The sequence below is a fragment of the Cynoglossus semilaevis genome, chromosome 7, assembly GCF_000523025.1.
Source record: "Cynoglossus semilaevis isolate Cse_v1.0 chromosome 7, Cse_v1.0, whole genome shotgun sequence".
In the NCBI taxonomy this organism is placed as follows: domain Eukaryota; kingdom Metazoa; phylum Chordata; class Actinopteri; order Pleuronectiformes; family Cynoglossidae; genus Cynoglossus; species Cynoglossus semilaevis.
In genome coordinates, this window is record NC_024313.1 from 9,527,123 (window position 1) to 9,545,844 (window position 18,722).

General features: G+C 43.4%; 1 protein-coding gene across 1 annotated transcript in view; it reads left to right on the plus strand.

Moving 5' to 3' along the window:
• The window catches only part of sash1a (SAM and SH3 domain containing 1a), a 168,760-nt gene that overhangs the window by 126,372 nt on the left and 23,666 nt on the right, over positions 1-18,722 (plus strand). The window contains exons 5-7 of the mRNA XM_025056650.1: positions 6,827-6,955; positions 14,764-14,814; positions 15,002-15,051. Coding sequence (XP_024912418.1) covers positions 6,827-6,955; positions 14,764-14,814; positions 15,002-15,051 — 230 coding nt within the window. The remainder of the gene's footprint in view (positions 1-6,826; positions 6,956-14,763; positions 14,815-15,001; positions 15,052-18,722) is intronic.

An 18,722-nucleotide genomic window follows, 5' to 3' on the forward strand; every position in this document is an offset into this window, starting at 1 on the left:
CATTTTTTGTACCACAGGTGACCCGAGAACCAGGGTTTGGGCTGCCCTAAGAGTCTGATTAAAAAAGGACAAAAATAAATAAAAAGAAAAGAAAACGTCGTCTTATCTAACTGATGCGCAAGGAGATCTGGAATCTGGTCATTCCACTTCTGAACCAGGATTTTTTATTTTTTTATTTTTTAGCAGCAGTGTTGTGTTGGGAGGAGTGTGAGGGAGAAAGACAGAGAGGTGAAAGGAGGGGGAGGCGCAGTGTTTGCAGGATTAACTCAGTGCTCCGGGCGTCCTCTCTCTCTCTCTTTGTCGAAATACTTAATGGGAAATAACTTTTATGCACTCGACGTTTGAGTTAGCAGTTTGTTATAGTTCGTTTAGAGACCAGTAAATCTTTTCAGGAACTTTTACGCGCACTTTAACCACTTTTTCCCAGGGTGCGCGTCTTGTTTTTTGGCCGGGTACGACTGCGTGCAGCGCGGACCGTTCCTGAAAGACTTTAACGAATGACCTGTTGCGGCTTTTCCCAGCCCCACGCTCCGTTTTTCTTTCTATTTTCCGCGCTTTAATCAGCCGAATTTATCGCGGGACATTCGTAAACATGTCGAGACGGAATTTACGCACTGAAGTCCGAATGGTGCCAAGGAAAGTTGGATCCTCTCACCGGTGCGTCAAGGACAACTTTGTCTGAGGCACCGACACTTCACAGTCGGGGCTGGTGATCCGGGGACTTGGATTCAAACCTTTTCACCCGATCAGAGACACTGAACATAAATTACTCCTCCACGCACAATGGAGGGAGATCAGGGGGCCGGTGCAGCTCCGGATGAGCCACGGGCAGAAGGCACTGCTGCCACCGACAGTTTTTCCCAGCTGTGGACGGATGTCATGGGGATGCTGGTAGGTTTGATGAGCCCCGTGTGTCCGTGTAGACTCTGACATAACAGAGTCACAACTGACTGAGAGTTTTCAGCCTCATTCTCAAAGTTGACACTGATTTGCTGATTGAGTGTTTGTGTCCTGGGGAGGGGGAGAGAATGGGAATCACGCCTTAAAATAACACTTGTGTTCGACCCTGCTCTTAAAGCCGGCGTTGGCCTGACATGAAATCACTGAGGACACCAATGGCACCATGGTATGTAGTTCACTGAGTCCAACGTTGCTGCGTTTCTTCTGTGCGTGTCTTTCCTTTACCTGACGCTGCTGGGCACGTTTTTCAGTTCACTCTTCAGTTCCTTTGGGAACTCTTCTAGTCTGGTCTGGTCTCTGTGTGATGATCCAACAGCTACCTGGGTTTGAATGTTTGCATTTACTGCGTCTGTGGAAGTACTTTCTGCCGTTTGTACCTAGAAGTATAGAGTTTAGTTTTAGTCTAAGTATCTTGTCTTGACTGTTGGGTTTTTATTGGACTGTTCTGTACTGTATGTTGCACACACATCAGCAACACTGGGTCTTTTGTTCCGCAGCCAGAGCCGTCCTGAATTTTACAGGCCACAGGATCTGATTGATCTGCTGACCAAATGTGCTGCAGTCACTTCCACTGCACTAAAAAGACAGAGGTGTTAATTTAGTTTAGTCTGCCACTGAAGATGTGAATGGTTTGTAAATGTTAGTCTGTGTGTGTGTGAGGCAGCAAGGGTTTTGAGGGGGTGGGAGGGCTGCCCTCTGACACAGGGGGGAGTCAGAGGCTCCCAGCCTGGTAATTCACCTGGATTTATTGCACTGTAGGCAAATGTCTGCACATCCTGAGCTCCTCCACGGGGTAAAGAAACAGACTTGTATATATTTTTTTCCAGACAGGTATGTCCTGCTCTGTACTCACTTTCACACTTGTATAATTGTATGTAATTACAGTATTGGGCTGTGTTAGTACACCTCACATCCACAGTGTTCAGCACAGGTCGTCTGTTCCAGTTACCTTGTGATCTACTTTTACATTCTGACCATAAACTCATGGTAAACTCTGCGATTTATACATCTGTTTTTGACTGAGTGTTAAAAAGGTGTGAAGTGAAGGACAGAGAGTGCAAAGCTCTCTATTCTTAAACACCCTGTAAAATGGCTTTTAAAGCACAATGGACTGGGTATCTCCATGAAAGCGTAGTCGATCTGCTATATTTAAACAGTGGTGTAACTTTCACCGCCTTTTGTTCTCTGACCCACATGAGAATATTCCTTTAAAGATGGGAATGCCTTCATTTTGCCCCCCCTACTTGGCCCTCTGACGCAGCTCAGCTCACTGCTGCAAATGTTTTTCACCCGGTCCCTCGCACGTGTGAGAACAGGCCCTACATACTTGTACACAGATGGACATTGATGATGATGATAAGGATATGATGGACAAGGAGACAGGAACAACCCAGGAGCAGCTCTTTAACATGGAGTCAAAGCTGGGGTCACATAGGTCATTCAGACAATTATAACTTTTCATCAGCAGGACTTTAGCTCCTATATGAGGTCAACCATGCAGCGTAGCCTCGTTTAATAAGAAAACCTAAGTAGGCCAGACGTATATTTGTGGTTCAAAGCCAGTAAATCGCCCTTCAGCTCATTAGGAGTCACGGGCAGCTCTGTAACAGCACCTGAGGCTGCAGGATTTATTTCTCAGATTTGAAAAATCTCTGCTGAATATTATACGATAAACCCCAGCAACGCTAACCTTTACTGGACATTTAAAGCTGTGTTTGAGCCACGTCAACAAAACCTAAGGTCCTCATATAACCTCCAACAGTCTCCTCCACTGAACTTGTTTCAGCAAGTATAATATGGGTCGTTGGGTTTTACCGATACATGGGCAAATTAAAACTTTATGACAAGAATTTAATTGAAGTCTTCTTCCTTCTAAGCTCTTCTCTATGTTGTTTCCATGCGAGATTTTAGAAATCAAGTAAAATGTTCTTTCACTTCTTGAAAGGTGACAAAAAGATTTCCTCATTTTAAACTACAGTATAGAAACTAGTATAAATGTGAAGAAACTTCAATTTGCTTCATTTATCCTTTAGCTGAGGTTGCAGTAGATCCTGTATTTACTTTAGGACAACCCTCCTCACTGCTGCTGAGTTGTGTCACAGTCAGTATGTTTCTGTTCAGACAACATGGATTAGGTTCTAGACAGTACTTCATTTCCAACCCCAGTATTAGATCTGTTCTGGAGACATGAGTATTGATTCAGTCTAAGAAAACACCCAGCCAGGTCGTCCAGTTGTACTTCCTCCTACACAGTGTTGATTCAGAGCAGCACAGGGTTTTACCAGTTTTGTCCAGAAGACTGTACACAGTCCATAAAGCCATTACTTTCACTGTGGCTGCCAAGTCAGAACCATCAGTTCTCATTTCCTTCCAGTCCCTGAGTGGTGTCATCGTTGAGGTCACCCAGAGATGGACAGAGACAGAAGCAGGTTTCCTCTGCTGGGATCCAAGAACACAGATTTCCTCAGGAAGCCCCCTGAAAGGGTTGGGCCGTAGCCCCTGACTTCACCTTCCTCAGCAGTCATCGTTTGACTCTCACGCCCAACAACACACCTATTAGTCAGATTCTTTGTTTCCACAAAAACCTCCAGACCAAGCAGTGAGACTGATAGGTGCGCGTGTCCTCAAATGTCCCATCTGGTAGCACAGTGCCATGCTTCCCCAGCAGGTGGCGAGACCTGTTATCTGAGATGGATGAATCAATGACCATTGAGGTGGAAGTGGAAAAATACCAAGTCCTGTCCTGGTTTAGTTAAGTTGTGTTCAAACAGACTTGTTTAGCTGTTTGTTCTGTTTCGCTAACAGCGCTATGCTAATCTGTTTACTCCTTTATAAAACCTACATTTTAACACCAGCCATTTAGTGACTTATGTCCTTAGTAGCAGGTGAAAGAGATCACCCTGCTTGTGTCCTTATGTTACATCAGTTGTATGTATGGCTCTATTGTAGGTTCTATTATTGTTCTGCCCCTAAGAGAGTGGGTGAAAGGGCCACCCCCCCATAACAATAGTGACATGTACAATGTTAGAGACCTGACTGTAACTGAACCCTGGTGTGATTAAAAGCGCTGTTTGGAATGTGAGCCTGTAAGATGGACTTCACCAAACGTATTATGGCTGATGACTGAGTGGAGGTGAGCCTCTGTGGAAGTCAGGATGTTAATTGATTATATGAACCTGGTTCCTGGGCCTCCATGGTTAAACCATGTTGATAAGACATGGAACAACAGCTGTATTTTTTATGTTTTGATTCTGGAATGACTTCTAATTATTTCCACTGCTCTGAGGCAATCTTGGTTAAATTATTTATCTGTGCAATCAGCAATATTGTAATAGTTATGCACCGTGGCGCAGTTCCATTTCTTTTTGTTTATTTTGTTTTGATGTTGGAAACAGCCTCCAACTCACTGTGGTAACTTGCTAAACACAAACCCACTCCTCTTATCAAGTGTCTTTCACTGCATTCGTCACTGGATTTCATTCTGTTTTGACTTTTCAAACTCCTGGAACAGAAGTGACAACATGTTCTCCATGGAGGTCCAACACATTTCAGCTGCTTTTTTTGGGAGTAGTCGGGAACCTGTCACTATTTTGGCCTACAAGTGACGCGTGCGCCCTTTCCTGAAAATACAAGACAAACGTGAAAAAAATCCTGCTTAGCTGTTTAGTTTTCAAATTACCATTGTTCCCATTGTTCAGTTAAAAAAGGGAGTAGGCCTCGCTCACACAGGGTGGAGTGGCTTACGTCAGCTACACCAGTATTAGTTTCCAAATCAGTGCACAAAACTACAGGGCTATACTTCAGCTTAATTCTTTGTAACGAGGGTTCACTTGAATATTTATAGAGTACTAATTTATTTAAAGGTTTCTTGTTGACTTCAGATACCAACAAACACATCCGTCATATGTTTATAGCTTGTATTACAAGTGGATTTAAGTCTGTCATTTAAAAGTCCCTCCAGAGTATTTCTTTTATTTTTTTTCCAGACACCAGATGTTTTATTTTTCTCTCACAGCTGATGAAGTCAGTGTCCCACAAATCATCCTTTGTCCACGCTACATCTCAAAGCACAACGTTTGTCTGATGCCCCGTTCCTTTAACCATGTTAACTAAACCTAGGTGACTAGTAATAGACTTGACCATTTTGTATCTTTTCATTATTTATTGTCTAAATTCACTTTAAGGAATCTTTTAGTTTTTAGTTTTAGTGTTTGTGGACGGTCTTCCCGTGGCCATGTGTTCAGGATCACTTTGCAAGGAGGTGGGGGGGCTGTGTTGGAGGGACAGCTGTGTTGGTTCTCCTCCATGAGCTCATGCCACTGGAGACTTGGAGGAATCTCAGTTATCTGCCGCGCACACACACACAGAACAGAGACGCACACACAAACACAAACACGTGCACATGTTTGTACAAATGTCGACACCCGAAGTCAAGGAAACCAAACCCGACCACCTTCACCTGTTCATACAAGTCTACGTTAGAAATAGATAGACTTTTACACAAGATAGACGTTTTCTTTTTGTTAAATTTTTTTTTAGAACATGATTGTGGACACAAACACAAAAAGATGCAGTGACATCTGGTCTTATCTCAGGCCAGGAGCTGTCCAGTTTCTGCATGTGTTACACAAATCAGCGTGATTGTGTTTATGGTGATTAAAACATCTTTTAGTCTCTGTAATGAGAGCCTGCGTGTGGAATGTTGGGGGAAATGGAGAGTCTGCTTTGGAGTGTTCCCACTGGGAATCACGGTCATCTCAAACCATATGTTTGGTCAGAGCAGGTTTTCAAGTAATCAGTGGGAGGATAAATCACAGCCAGTCTCAGGGAAGAAGAGCTGAACTGTGAGCTGTGCATTCGTTAGTGATGTATTTCTCATCAGTTGATCAGTAATTAATATTTCACAACTCCAACCAGGCGTGGAGAGAACTCGGTTGGAGTTTGTTTTGGTCTGATGTTTTTCAAATCTCTTGCATGCATGTGCCTGCATGCTAATGCACATTCTCACTGACTAGAAAGACATCTCTGAAGACGGCCCTATGTCCTAGTATGTGTGTGTGTGTTTACGTGTGTGTGGGGCACTCACTCACACACACACACACACGCACACACACAGTGTGCCATTCACTTGTGGCCTGGCACACAGATAGGGGGTTTGGTTGAGAAGACAGAGACTGAGAGAGACTGTTCGGACTCGGCACAGTGACTCAATGCTAGCTGTCTGCCTGGCACAGATTAGGTCAACACTAATGAATATTCACCAGTTGGACTTCACTGACTCACTTCACAGAAAGACCTACATTTTAAGGCAAGGAAAGGAGATGGGACTCCGTCTTCTTCTCATCTCATTTGCAATTCTATAAATTGTTATGTACGTCTGCTGGAAAATGGCTGTAATTAGATTGAAAACAATGCATTCATGCATACAATTACTCTATGAGGTTATGTCTATGTCTTAAGAACTGTGTCGAAGGAGTGTTCTCTGAGCCGTTCTCCCAACTGTTTGCAGTACGGCTTCCTCCTTCAATTCCAAAGAGTTCCCAGAGACAAAGACAGGAACCTGATGGATCTAAACATCAGGCTAACTGGAACCAAGTGCTTTGTTCAGTGTTCTTTAAATGTCCAAGGAGTTAAAGGGCAACCCAGATATGATCCTAAGACAAAACCTTGGCTCACTAAAGACAATTGCTGAACCAAACCAAAATGCCCCTTAAGTAAACTATATATTTTTAGTGTGGGTTTCTTTTTTAAATGCCACAAATTTATCCTGTGCCACGTGAAGTGTAACTGAGCTTCCGGTTTTAAATAAAGACTGTTCTTGTTCATCGTATGAAAACATTGATTTTGTTCCTCTTTTTTTTTCTAGGATGGTTCTCTGGGCAACATAGATGACCTTGCCCAGGAGTACTCTGAGTACTACAACACTTGCTTCAGTGACGTCAGTGATCGCATGGAAGAACTACGCAAACGCAGAGTCTCTCAAACGCTTGACATGGTAAATCCACACACACTCCCGGTGGTCACAGTATGTACTACAGTGGTCCCGACTCAGAGGTTCCATGTAATACTGAACCATTGACGTTCCACGTTCCTGAGTTGCACAACACATAACCTTCCAAACTTGCTCCATCCAGTTTATGGTAACAAGTTCACATGTCCAGAGTGAAGTGCAGGAGAAGTCCAGAAACACAAATCCTCTTCTAAAGGCTTCGTTCCTCATTCTTGATGTGAATGCAGTGGTGTTCTAACATTCATGAGATAGTTCGAGGGCCCTTTTCACAAGGATGTAGGGTAGTGGGGCACCCCATTGGTTGCTAAGATGCAAGCAGATGTATGAAGGAATGCTGCTGGTGCTGCTCCAGAAGGCCAGGCTTCATGTCGCACATACTTCCCACTGGGCCTTGGACACAAAAACAAGGAAGTGGAGACCATTATGCTATGTCCGTGTGACTTATTCATGATATATTTAAGAAGTGGAAAGTTGGTTAAATGAAGAAAGTGTCACAAGTTTAATATTATGGCATGACATATTAATGAATCACTTCTCCATTTCTGCCTGGTTCACACTGCAATAATGACCTCAACTGTTCTTTTTTTAACATCTTTGCTGACATATGCGGTATCTCTGTTCTTCCTGGTTCCACTGTTTTGTTCACAGACAACCATAAGCTTTTGGTTTCATTGACAGATATCGTGTAGACAGATTTATGGTGCTGTCACAGACACATGTCCTGTTCTCTCAGCTTTTGAGGCCACGGACTCAAAAGTCTAAGATGATTCTAAGGGCGGCCCCTGCTGTTCATCTCAGGATAATTAACACACCTGTGTCATCACGTAGATTTTACTGTAATGTCTAGGTTTATCACTGGGTGTCTGTAGTACTGGAAAGTCGCATCCTGAGCAGATAAAGCAGGGGAAGAGGAAGCAATCAGGACTGAGTTTGGAGCCCACGTAAAAAAGGAAAAAAAAAATCTAAGAAAAAGAGCTGACTGGGCCCGGAGCCTGAAGCCCAGCACAGGAGGAGGATAAGGATGTGAACAGAGGAAGAAGGGAGGGAGATGAGGGGGGATGAAGAAGAGGACTGGGGGGAATATGTGAGAGCCTGCAGCTGTCCCGTCCTGCCACTCTGCAAATTTTGGCAACGAAATATAGAAGAGGAGTGGGAAAAAAAACATGAAGGGAGGAATATGGGTCAGACAACACCTTATTGAGAGCTCTCTAAGGCGCAGGATCGGCCCACGCTGTGTGGAGTCAACTTTGCCCTCTGAATTTTGGTTCACTTCTATTTTAAAATAGGTTTTGGGGGAGATTCAAGTCCACAGCAGGCATTCTCTGTGCAGATCATTCTTCTTGAGCAGTAATAACGATTGTGTGGCTTAATTTTTCCATCAGACCAGACACTGTTAAACTGTCTCAGTCTGTGGAGGAGTATCTGGCGTAGTGAAGTACGGAATTGAAATGCATTGTAAAATTCATCTGGAGTATGAGACAGAGAGTGAGAGAGAGAGAGAGAGAGAGAGAGTCAGACCAAGACTAAGAAAACGGACTCCCAGTCAGAACCACTGGCTAATGACAATTGTAGCACGTTAAGTGCGTCCAACAACAGTGGCTGCACGCCAGCGACATGCAGCTGTGTCTCTGTGAGCTAACAGCTATTGAAAAGTCCCAAAGTCTGAGAGACGTGTTAACTGAGTGGACATTTAGTAAGTGGGACATGGCCTTTAGGGAAGGAGCTGTCGTTTGGTAAAGGCTACAGGATGGCAGTGAGGTAATCAGCCTGACCACAGGACCTACTCCCTCTCCGGTCATTGTGTTTTCTCTAATGGCTGTAAAATTCATAGGTCAGTTCTTGTTCTGTGGAAACAACCAAATGTGTTTCACATTCTGGATGCTGTCTCTAACTGTCCAGATGTGATCAGGGCCTTTGGTTCACTTGTCTTGAAACTTCCTCGACTTCAAATTCTCATTAATCTAGTCCGGGTAAGAACGTTGTGAGATCAACTCTGGTATCACGGTTGAAAGACCTCATGTTTTTGTTTTTGTTTGCTGTGTTCCCTGACTCTGTATTTCATTTGCAGTGAAAACTGTAGCCACTCACAGAAAGGAGAAGTCTATTTTTTAAGCTTTCTGTTCTTTAAAAGGCTTTCATTTTCACAACTATGGCAGAAGAGAGGGTTTTTTGTTGTTGTTGTTGTGCAAATAGTCCAAGCAACCTAATGTTGTTTTCACCTGGTGTTCAGTTTTTTTGTTGTTGTTGTGCAAATAGTACAAGCATCCTAATGTTGTTTTCACCTGGTGTTCAGATGCTGTCTTGACAGTGACTAGCCATCTGACAAATGACAATGCCCACTTCCTGTTTGGTCTCATCTGGGTCAGTGTTATGCCTAGTGGGGACACAGTAGGGTTTAAAAAAACATCCTCCTGTGGGAATGTGACCGTTTCCCAGTGCTGTTACACTAAACATCTCACCAGAATGCAGATTTAGTGTGATGTTTATTTCCACAAGCAACAGGAAGTTTAGATACAAGTTCTGTAAGTTGCACAAAATATGTTTATTTAATGAACTTGTCCGTGTGAGGTCATACACTGAGGAGACGAGATTTGTCAGGTCTGTAGGATGGATGATGGTGTGATTATCATCAATATGTTTTGTGTAATTAAGTTTTCTGAATGTCAAATAGCATAAGCAGTAATCATTAGTACATTTCTAAATACATCGCCGTTGTGCTTTGAGCTCCGAGGTTGTCAGGAAGTTTCAAAAATTCTTCAGTACAAAACATGTTTTTCATATTTTTGGTCCCATTTTGTACTTGTTTAACCTTGATTTACTGCGACAGAGTTTAATGGTATTTCAGCTCTGTTTACCAGTAATTACAGAGACCCTGTAAGCTTGTAGTGACAGGTTGGTGAGGCTGCAGATTAACCCTAGCCTGGGGGAGTGAACATCCAACATGATTTAAGTGCCGACTTAAACCGGAACATTATATTTGAAGTCATAAATAAGGGACATTTTGGTAATTGTCTTCTCAAAATTAGACTTTTAAATCCATTTTAACAGTGAGACACTGTAACAGTATCTCTGCTAATGCCCTTCACAGGCTGCGTTGGAGAGAAAAAAGATCATGAAAATCTATTACTCTGATGTTTGGCCAAAATCCATCAGCCCCTGGTCTCTTTGTTGACTTCATAATTGAAATTCTTTGAGCAGAAAAAAATTGCCTCAGCTGGTGTCAGATTGATATGAAAGCCTCAGGAATGCTTTGTTAGACTCTCAACTGTTCGGGGTCAAGACTCAAGCACTCACTTGTGTTTGGTTTCTGAATGTGAGGTGAGAAATTGTGTTGATATTTGTCAGAGCGGGAAAGTTTGTCCAGATAAACAGCACAGGACAAAAGAACGGCAGCTGCTATGAACTTTATTTTTTTGACACTTTTGCCTTTGAGGAATCATTTCTAGAAACTCTGGGGTAAACAGTCTTAGTGGATGGAAGTGTTGACATTCTGTTGATTCATTAGTCTGTATTTGAGTAGTAATTTTGAACACCGTTTGTTTGACCTACAGTGTTCGGCTTCACACTGCAGATACTGCACTCAAACTGTGCACGTACACACATGCACATTCTCCAAACGTCTGGAGAGGAAGTGGACCGAGCTGGTTCCTAATGTGCTGATGGTTTTCTGCTCGCCATTAAATTTCTACAAACACAAGAGCAGCTTCCTGCCTTTGTGAATGAACCATACACAGAAACGCATTCTTGTGTAAAAATCCCATTTTCAGAAAGGTTGCTGCACTTCCTAAAGGATTGTCGTCACGACGTATGCTCCCAGGCTGTCAAACAATTGCAGTTTTTAATCAGATGAAATATATGTTTCTATACAGTTAAAACATAAAGACAAAACAGCTGCTGGATGAATGTGGTTCGCACCTTATTTATTTATGACTAAAATATAAATGATGGCATTATTGGTATGGAAAAATGTTGTGAAAAATATGAAAAACTAAAAACTCAGTAAAGGTGATATGTAGGACACTTCCAGCTGCTGGGACCAGGCAGTGTGACTGGTTCCTGTTTCTCATGGACTGTTGTTTGAAACTTTGTTTGTATATTCTTCCTTTACTGTCTGCGAACACATGCTGGGACCAGGCAGTGTGGCTGGTTCCTGTTTCTCATGGACTGTTGTCCATTGTAACTCACACAGTCTTATCAGCTCTTTCAGTCATTCCAGGTGGCACACAACCACTGTGCCGCCTGCTCTCTGAATTTGCCACTTACCTGCTTACTTTGGCATCAGATGTTGGCGGTCTGGGAACCCAAGTCCCTGATGGAGCTCTCAGTTGTGTTCGGGGTAAACTGCTGCTTTTTAACTCTCATTTGTATCTATGACGTGCTTCTGCAGTAGCAAAACGATTTTATTTTTCTGAGTTCAGTTTGAAGAGCAATGAGATGATTGGAATTGCAGTCACTTTCCACATTGACTGTGCGTGTGTGTGTGTGTGTGCGCAGTCATCTCAGTTGCTCGTCTCCCTGATGGCTGACATCGTGATCCTCATTAGCTGGGTCTCTCTCTGCTCGTTGCTTCCTTTCTGTCTTTTCTCTTTGATTTTAACACAGATTAGTCGTGCTCTGACGTTCTAGACAAGGTTTGCACGCGCACGTTTGACCATGCACACACACACACACACACAGAGTGGATTGTGCACAAACAACCGGCTGAAAATCTGAAAGGAACGGCATTGCACATTCACGCCCCCAGTTGGTGCCAATCTGGGGTAACTAGGACAGCATTTCATACTGATGAGTTCATGTAAAGGATAACACAGCCCCACTGGGAGAGTGTTGAGAGAATCAAGGCGCGTGGATTTAATATTCACTTTCAGAAACTGTGTCAGACATAGCCACGTCTTTTTTATCGTTTTTTATTCGCTTTTTTCTTTTTTGTTTTCCGTATCAGCGTACCCACACATCTGAGGGGGAATTCAAGTTCATATTTGGAAAGTTTTAAACCAAATCTCTTTTTGCTCTGTGACCAAACCATTCCACACATCTGCAGTAAAAAGCAAATGTAACGTAGTGCCTGATGTTCTTTGAACTTCTGTGTTCATGCTTTGAAGTTCCCAGTACTTTGTGGGATTACATTTGTATTAATGAGACTGAGATTTTGCCAGGCCATAAATACGTGTTTCCTGTTCTTATCCTTCATCTCTGACCGTTGTCGTGAGCTGACGCCATCAAAGACCTGATCCAAAAGCAGCACCATTCTGCTAAGCTCTGTGACAGCACCCTCCTTCTTTATGTGCCTTTCCCTGAGCACACCCACGTTAGTCTGACTGCTAAAAGTTAGCGCTTGTTCAAAGGATATATATGTCCTTTTTTTGTTTTGCATAAGCTCTGTTACAAACAGAAGGCAAACATCGCTGTCCTCCTACGCACAAACAGAAGGCAAACATCGCTGTCCTAGATTTTCCCGCAGCACGGCTCGCCCTTGTTACTGTTTCTGTGTTGGTCTGATTGAAGTTAATGTGACCCTGAACATGTACCGTACCTGCTCTTTGACTTATGGGAGTCACAGTATTCCCTCTGATGCTTAGGTTGTTTCTGACTCTTCCGACATAACTCCGGAAAAACTTCCGGACTGTGCATCTGTCCGTCTGCAGGATCGCTGTAACAGACGGACAGATCAACAGGTAAATCAGTTAGCAGGACCTGCTGACAAGTCTATTCACATGATTACAGCTGTAGTAATTGTAGGGCTCTGGTTGATTGATGAGGGTTTAGGCCACCTCAGGTGATCTGGTCATCTTTGAGGTGGAGGCCACAGACTTTTTTTAAAGAGCTCTTCAGGCTGAGGCATGTGTTCTCTGACCAAGTCTTCAAACTGTTACTCATTAATGGAACCAGAGGCTGTTGATGAACTCTTCTTTCATTTTCCTCTGTAATAAAGAAGAATGAAAGGTTAAACCTTAAGTCACTCTAAAAAGGAAGTAAGAATACCACATTAGAATACATTCACCGTGACTGTTTCATCCTGTAATTCAATAAATGGGTGTGGACACAGAAGTCTAATGTTTAGTTCTCATAAATGGCACATTTCCTGTTTGTGTTTTCTGATTGGGAAACCTGTCGTCACTGTGGTTCTTTATTGTGATTATTTCACAGTTGTCACCTATTTTTTTTTATATTTTTATTCTTAAAGCCTGTATATGTTCACTAATGTTGACTAACAGAACAGTACTGTAGGGATGAGTCACCCATTTATCTGTATGGCTGCACCCCTCAGATCACACCCTCTGTAATAACATTCCTCTTTTCTCCCCTCAAACGTTGTTAGTTAATAGTGTTGTGTGTCACAGTTCTCCAGAACTACGATGAGCTAATGCTAACTTTGACGCTTCCTGGCTATGTGTAGGGGGAGTGAAGAAATACAACAAGACAGCAGCAGCTCCTCAGATAAACACAAAAGCAAATAATTTCATAAGGTCCATAAAAATGACAGAAGCACTTACTTTAAATGATTTTATTGTGATTTTTATTGTGATTTTTAGACAGAGTGTCCAAGTTACACAGACCAACCGACTAGTTTCACTTTACTTTTACCAGGCCTTGACAGAGTTATTGTCAGACAGAGTGTAATGTGGCACTTTGTTTTAAATCTCGGTTTAGCACTATCTGGATTGAAACCCATGACAGACAACACTTTACGATCGAAGTTACTATTTCCAGTACTTGAAGTATTGTCTAGTATTTTATGGCATGAGTAAAATCAGTACAGGAACTGGTTAAAGGTCAGGTTTTCATCTTCTCCCTTTTCTCAAATTGTGCCATCATTAAAAGAAACATTTGAGTCAGTCTAAACAAACCTAATGTTTGTACTATGTAGAAGTATAGCCACCGCTGGGAAACTTTTTTTTTTCTTTTTACCAAAATAAAGAAAAAAACTGTCCTTTTCCTTCAGAGTACAAAAACACCCAGACAGCTGAGGACCCGTGCCGTCGACAGCTTCGTCCAGGCTGCTCACTGGCCTTAAAATAATCACATTGTGCAGGCTGAAAACTAAATTGCAGACTTGTGATTTTCCAGTCCGTGTGTCTGTCTGTACAAGTATTTACTGTAATTCAAGGATATGTCCTGATGAGGTCACGTGTTTCACCGACCTTGTGATTCAGTTTTAAAAAACCTTTAAAAGGTTGAAGTGTTCTTCTTTGTATCCTGCTTGTACAAATATTTCCAATATTTGTTTATAATGTGCCACTGCATTTAGCCAAATGTTGTATCTTACCACACCAGCAGGTGTTTCCCTGTGGAGGGAGGGGCCGTTGACGTCACTGTGGTATTCACACAGGCAGTAACGTAAATGCTTTTGTCACGCTTCCTTAAGAAAACCCTCAACTTGACTCTCCTTCAGCGACGCCCAGTCCTGTTCCATAACAGTTAGAACGAGTCGCACAGGTTGCCAGACCTGAAGCAGGAACGGGCTTGTGGAGGCGTCCGTGTACGGCGACGCACGTGCACGTGCCAGTGTTTGTGTTCATGTTGTTCAGATGTGTCTACATGAACCTGACCAGGGAACGCCCTTCCCTCATGACCTTACCCTGGTTGGTAAACACACAGCCAGTGTCTCTGTTGTCCACTGACCTTTGCTCTCCACATGCAGAACTTGTCCTGCCTGTCCCTCAGTTTCATAAATCCCTGTATTATTACAGTACATGACCCTGACACTGACACACAACCTTTCTTTTCTCTCTCTCTCTCTCTCTACTGACACACAACCTTTATTTTCTCTCTCTCTCTCTCTCTCTTTTAAGGAGAAACAGGATCCAAGCAGCTCCTCTGTGCAGCTTCGAAATGAGATCCAGGTAAAAGGACACAAACACCAGACATTACAGAGAGAAACCCCTATGTTTGTAAAAATGCTCTTTAGAAAGTGTGCTAACGTCTATGGTAGTGGTTTTTACACACACACACAAACACACAGTTTTACCATGAGAATTGTAATGGTTCATTTTTATTCTGACATGTTCCTATTTTTTCTCCTGTCCTCAGGAGACCCTAGGCTTCAGCAGCGAGCTGTCGACTCCAGAAACCGACAGAAGGTATGTTTTATTTTCTTTAGTAAATCGCTGTAATGTGCGTGGAACCATGAAATACGTTTAGATTGAAATTAGGGCCTGATCCGTGTCATAACAGTGTGCAACGCTGTCTGTGTCTGGTTCCCATCAGCCAGTGCACACAGACTCATGGACCGCACTTCCCGTCTTGGTTATGAGCGTGGCTAAAGATGGAAAAGTGTTAGTGCGTTTGCAGTTTGCAGCTTCCACAGCACAAGACTGGACCAGAGGAAACCAAACAGCTTAAAGTTCCTGGTCTCTAGTCTGAGACTGTTGTGTGCTGTAACTAAAGACAAAGTTCTACATTTTGCAAAGAAACTGAATAGTTCTAATGATGAAATAGATGGAAAGTTTCTCCTGACTCTAAGTCACCCTCGTCCATTTTAACATATTAGACATGTGATCAGCAGTTGGTCCCTGAAACTCCCTCCGTCTTCTCCCAATGTTGCGGTTTAAGGGAAACCACTGACTGCTTCCACAGCCTGACCTCCTCAGTCCTGTGTTCCCCGGCTTTTCCACACTTCCTTCCTGCCTTTGTGAGACCGAGGGAGTGATTACAGCAAAGATACATGAATGAAAGAGCAGGATGGAGCAGTGTACGGACCGGGTTCTCCTCTGGCCCGTTCTGCCTCTCGTGATGTGCGAGATCCCTTTTGCACATTTTGTGTTTGTGTGTAGAATTCCCCGTTTTCCAACGCACCGCAATGAGGTCACAGCCATAAACTGTCTGAAACTGGGAGAAAGAGTTTTCTAGAAAACCAATGCCAAACATGATTACGTTCACTGCCGTCTCACACACACACACACACACACATACTGAGTTACTGGGTTTTCTCTGTTTTCACAAAAAGAGGCTAAAGGTCAGAAGTAATAACTGGATATTGTACAGTAGAGGGCGTCAGTAACAGTAACACAGGTATCAAGAGACTGAATCAGGCAGTCAAGCAGGAATCGGGCATCACCGATGTTTGACCCCCAGCAGAAACGTTCTGTTCATGTGACGACCACGTGTTTGAAAGGAAAAGCATACCACAGACATGATCTCTTCTCCTATGGCTGAACACTGTTAGCAGCACAGACAAACGCCTGAGGATGATGAAATCCAGATGTCACATTTCTAATGACGTCTCTGTGCTGTTGGAGGGAGAGAGAGAAAGAGAGAGAGAGAGACAGAGGGGAGCCCATTACTGAACTTTTCACTCTCATTTCCCTGTCAGTCTGTTTCGTCTCCGACTGTTTCACTGGTTCTCAGTACACGGTCGGTTCCTCACTGTGTCAGCCTGTAATATAACGACCATATATTTACCTTCTTCTTCTTCACCTCTGTTGCCTTCGCGCCTCCTGCTACAGTTTCTGTTTCACATCCTTAAAAACTCCCAGCTCCATTTCTGGTGCCACAGTTAAGTGTGAGGTGCTTCATATCATCTTTATCTAATTAAACTTAAAAAAAAAAAAGTTTTTTGTGCTTCGGGGCCAAGTCTCTGTCTGTAAAACCCTCTCAGAACCTTTTATTTCTTGAAATTCATCCAAAACCCTCTGAGAACCTTTTATTTCTTGAAATTCATCCCTGGCCTCCAGCCTCCTTCTCCTCTGCGCTCCTTCATTCCTCTGGGCTCTGCTCTATCTATTACACAGAGCATTGTCCACTCTGCACGGCGGTGAATGGCTTTCAGGTGCAGTGATTTATGGGCACACTGATGGACAATCCCCGTCCTCTTCTTGGACGTATTCTTCACAGTCGTACAAAAGCGGTTCACGTGTAAAAAACTCTCATGTACCGACGCAGAGACCCTTATCATCACTTCTCTGTTGGACAATAGAAACCACAGGAGATTACCCAGACTTCATCTGGGTACCGTGGCACCCCCTACATCTCGGCGTCTCCTTCTAACTGTGGCCACCGTTCTTGCGACTGTCGGTATAGACGCGGCGATGACAGAGCTGGAAGCTTTGAGCTTAAGGCTTCCTGTTTTTGAAACCTGATTGATTGGTGGGTATTGTTGGGACAGGGGCAAAACACAGCTTATCAGTGAGGTTAACAGCAGGCCGTAAATGGATCTTGATGAAAGCAGACGCGCACACAGACGCAGATATACCAGTGGTGGATTAGAGACTTCAACAGGCTGTGAGAGTTTGGAGGCATTTATGTAGAATTGAATATCCAGGCTTATGTAACTGATGATGGGATGGAAACACGGGCAGACAATGTGAAGCGTCTGTTTAGAACAACATTACCACGATGGAAAAACTAAAATACCATGTCAGCATACTTATCACTTGTGGTAAAACTCTGCAGCCTCCACGGGTCTGTTATTTCACTACTAAAAGCAGACTGTGCCTTTGGCCGGAAAAGAACCACACACACTTACAGATGAATGTGTGTTTTTTAACTGCGTCACTGTGCTGCCTCCACGGGACCTTTGACCTCTTCTGTGACCCGTGAAACAGAGGTCAACCCACCGGTTTTCCTGTGGCCACTGCCACTGTCAGGCAGGGCCGCTGCTTTTTATTGTCTTTACAAGTAACCCGGAGGTCACCTCGCTCCAGGTGGCCGCCCTCGCAACCTCGCAAAACTCTCTGTTCAGATATCCGCTAGATGTTAGTCACATTTATGATGATCTTTGTAAAAACTATTTAAAAAAAGGACTGCAGTTGTTTCCACCGTACTGGCTTATCTCCATTTTTGGACAGCTGCTGGATCACAAAGGATGAGCGTTAATAAACACATGACTCACGTAACTTCTGCTGGCATATAATATGATGGCATTTTTATTTTTTTTCCCAACAGTGAACAACTGTGCAACTAATGCATTTTGCTTAGAGATTACTCTTACTCTTTTCTCTGAGCTTGTCCTCACGTAGCAAGGTCTTCCTGAAGATAATAAACCACACGCACAGCTCAGCGTTTTGAAAAAAGTGTTTTTACATCCGAGTTAACGAAAGTACTGTGAGAACAGTTCTTGTTCCTTCTTCCTGTACATGACGTGAACTACTCAACAGATCTCTGTCTGATCCTCCTCTTCGTCATGACCACACAGTTAAAATAAATGACTCAGTAGCATCAAATCTGATGCTATTAAAGCAGAATGGTTAGTAAGAAACCATCGTTTCTTACCTTCAACCTTTCATTGTGTCGTACTCGTTGTATATGAACAACACCACGGCCTCAGTCAGTCAAACACTGTAAGAGACCTCCACACACAAAGCCTGTAGGACCCCACTCTCCGAAGGACATTAAGGGTCTTGACATATGTGAGTGCGTAGATGTGGGTGAGAGCGTGCATGTGTGCACATGCTGTTAATTTATAGAGCATGCAGAAGTAGGGGCCGGGGGGGCAGCACTGAGACTGAAAAGCTTCTATTGAATGAGTTCTGTTAGCATCAGCTTTGGCCTTAGCCTTCTCAAAGAGGGGAGGGGTTGAGCAGGGGGGCAAACCATACACGCTTCCATTCAATTAGCATCTCATTATGTTGCCATAGCAGCTGGGCTTCAAGCTGGTGAAGGGGTTTGGGTTGCACCGACAAAGAGTGTGAACATATTCATACGTGGGCAGAGTGAGTCGACCTGTTGTCTGAAAGGTGGACGATGTAAGAATGATTGAAGATAATCCATTTAGACCTGTGGAGTTGGGTACCCTAAGTGTGGTGCACAGGCG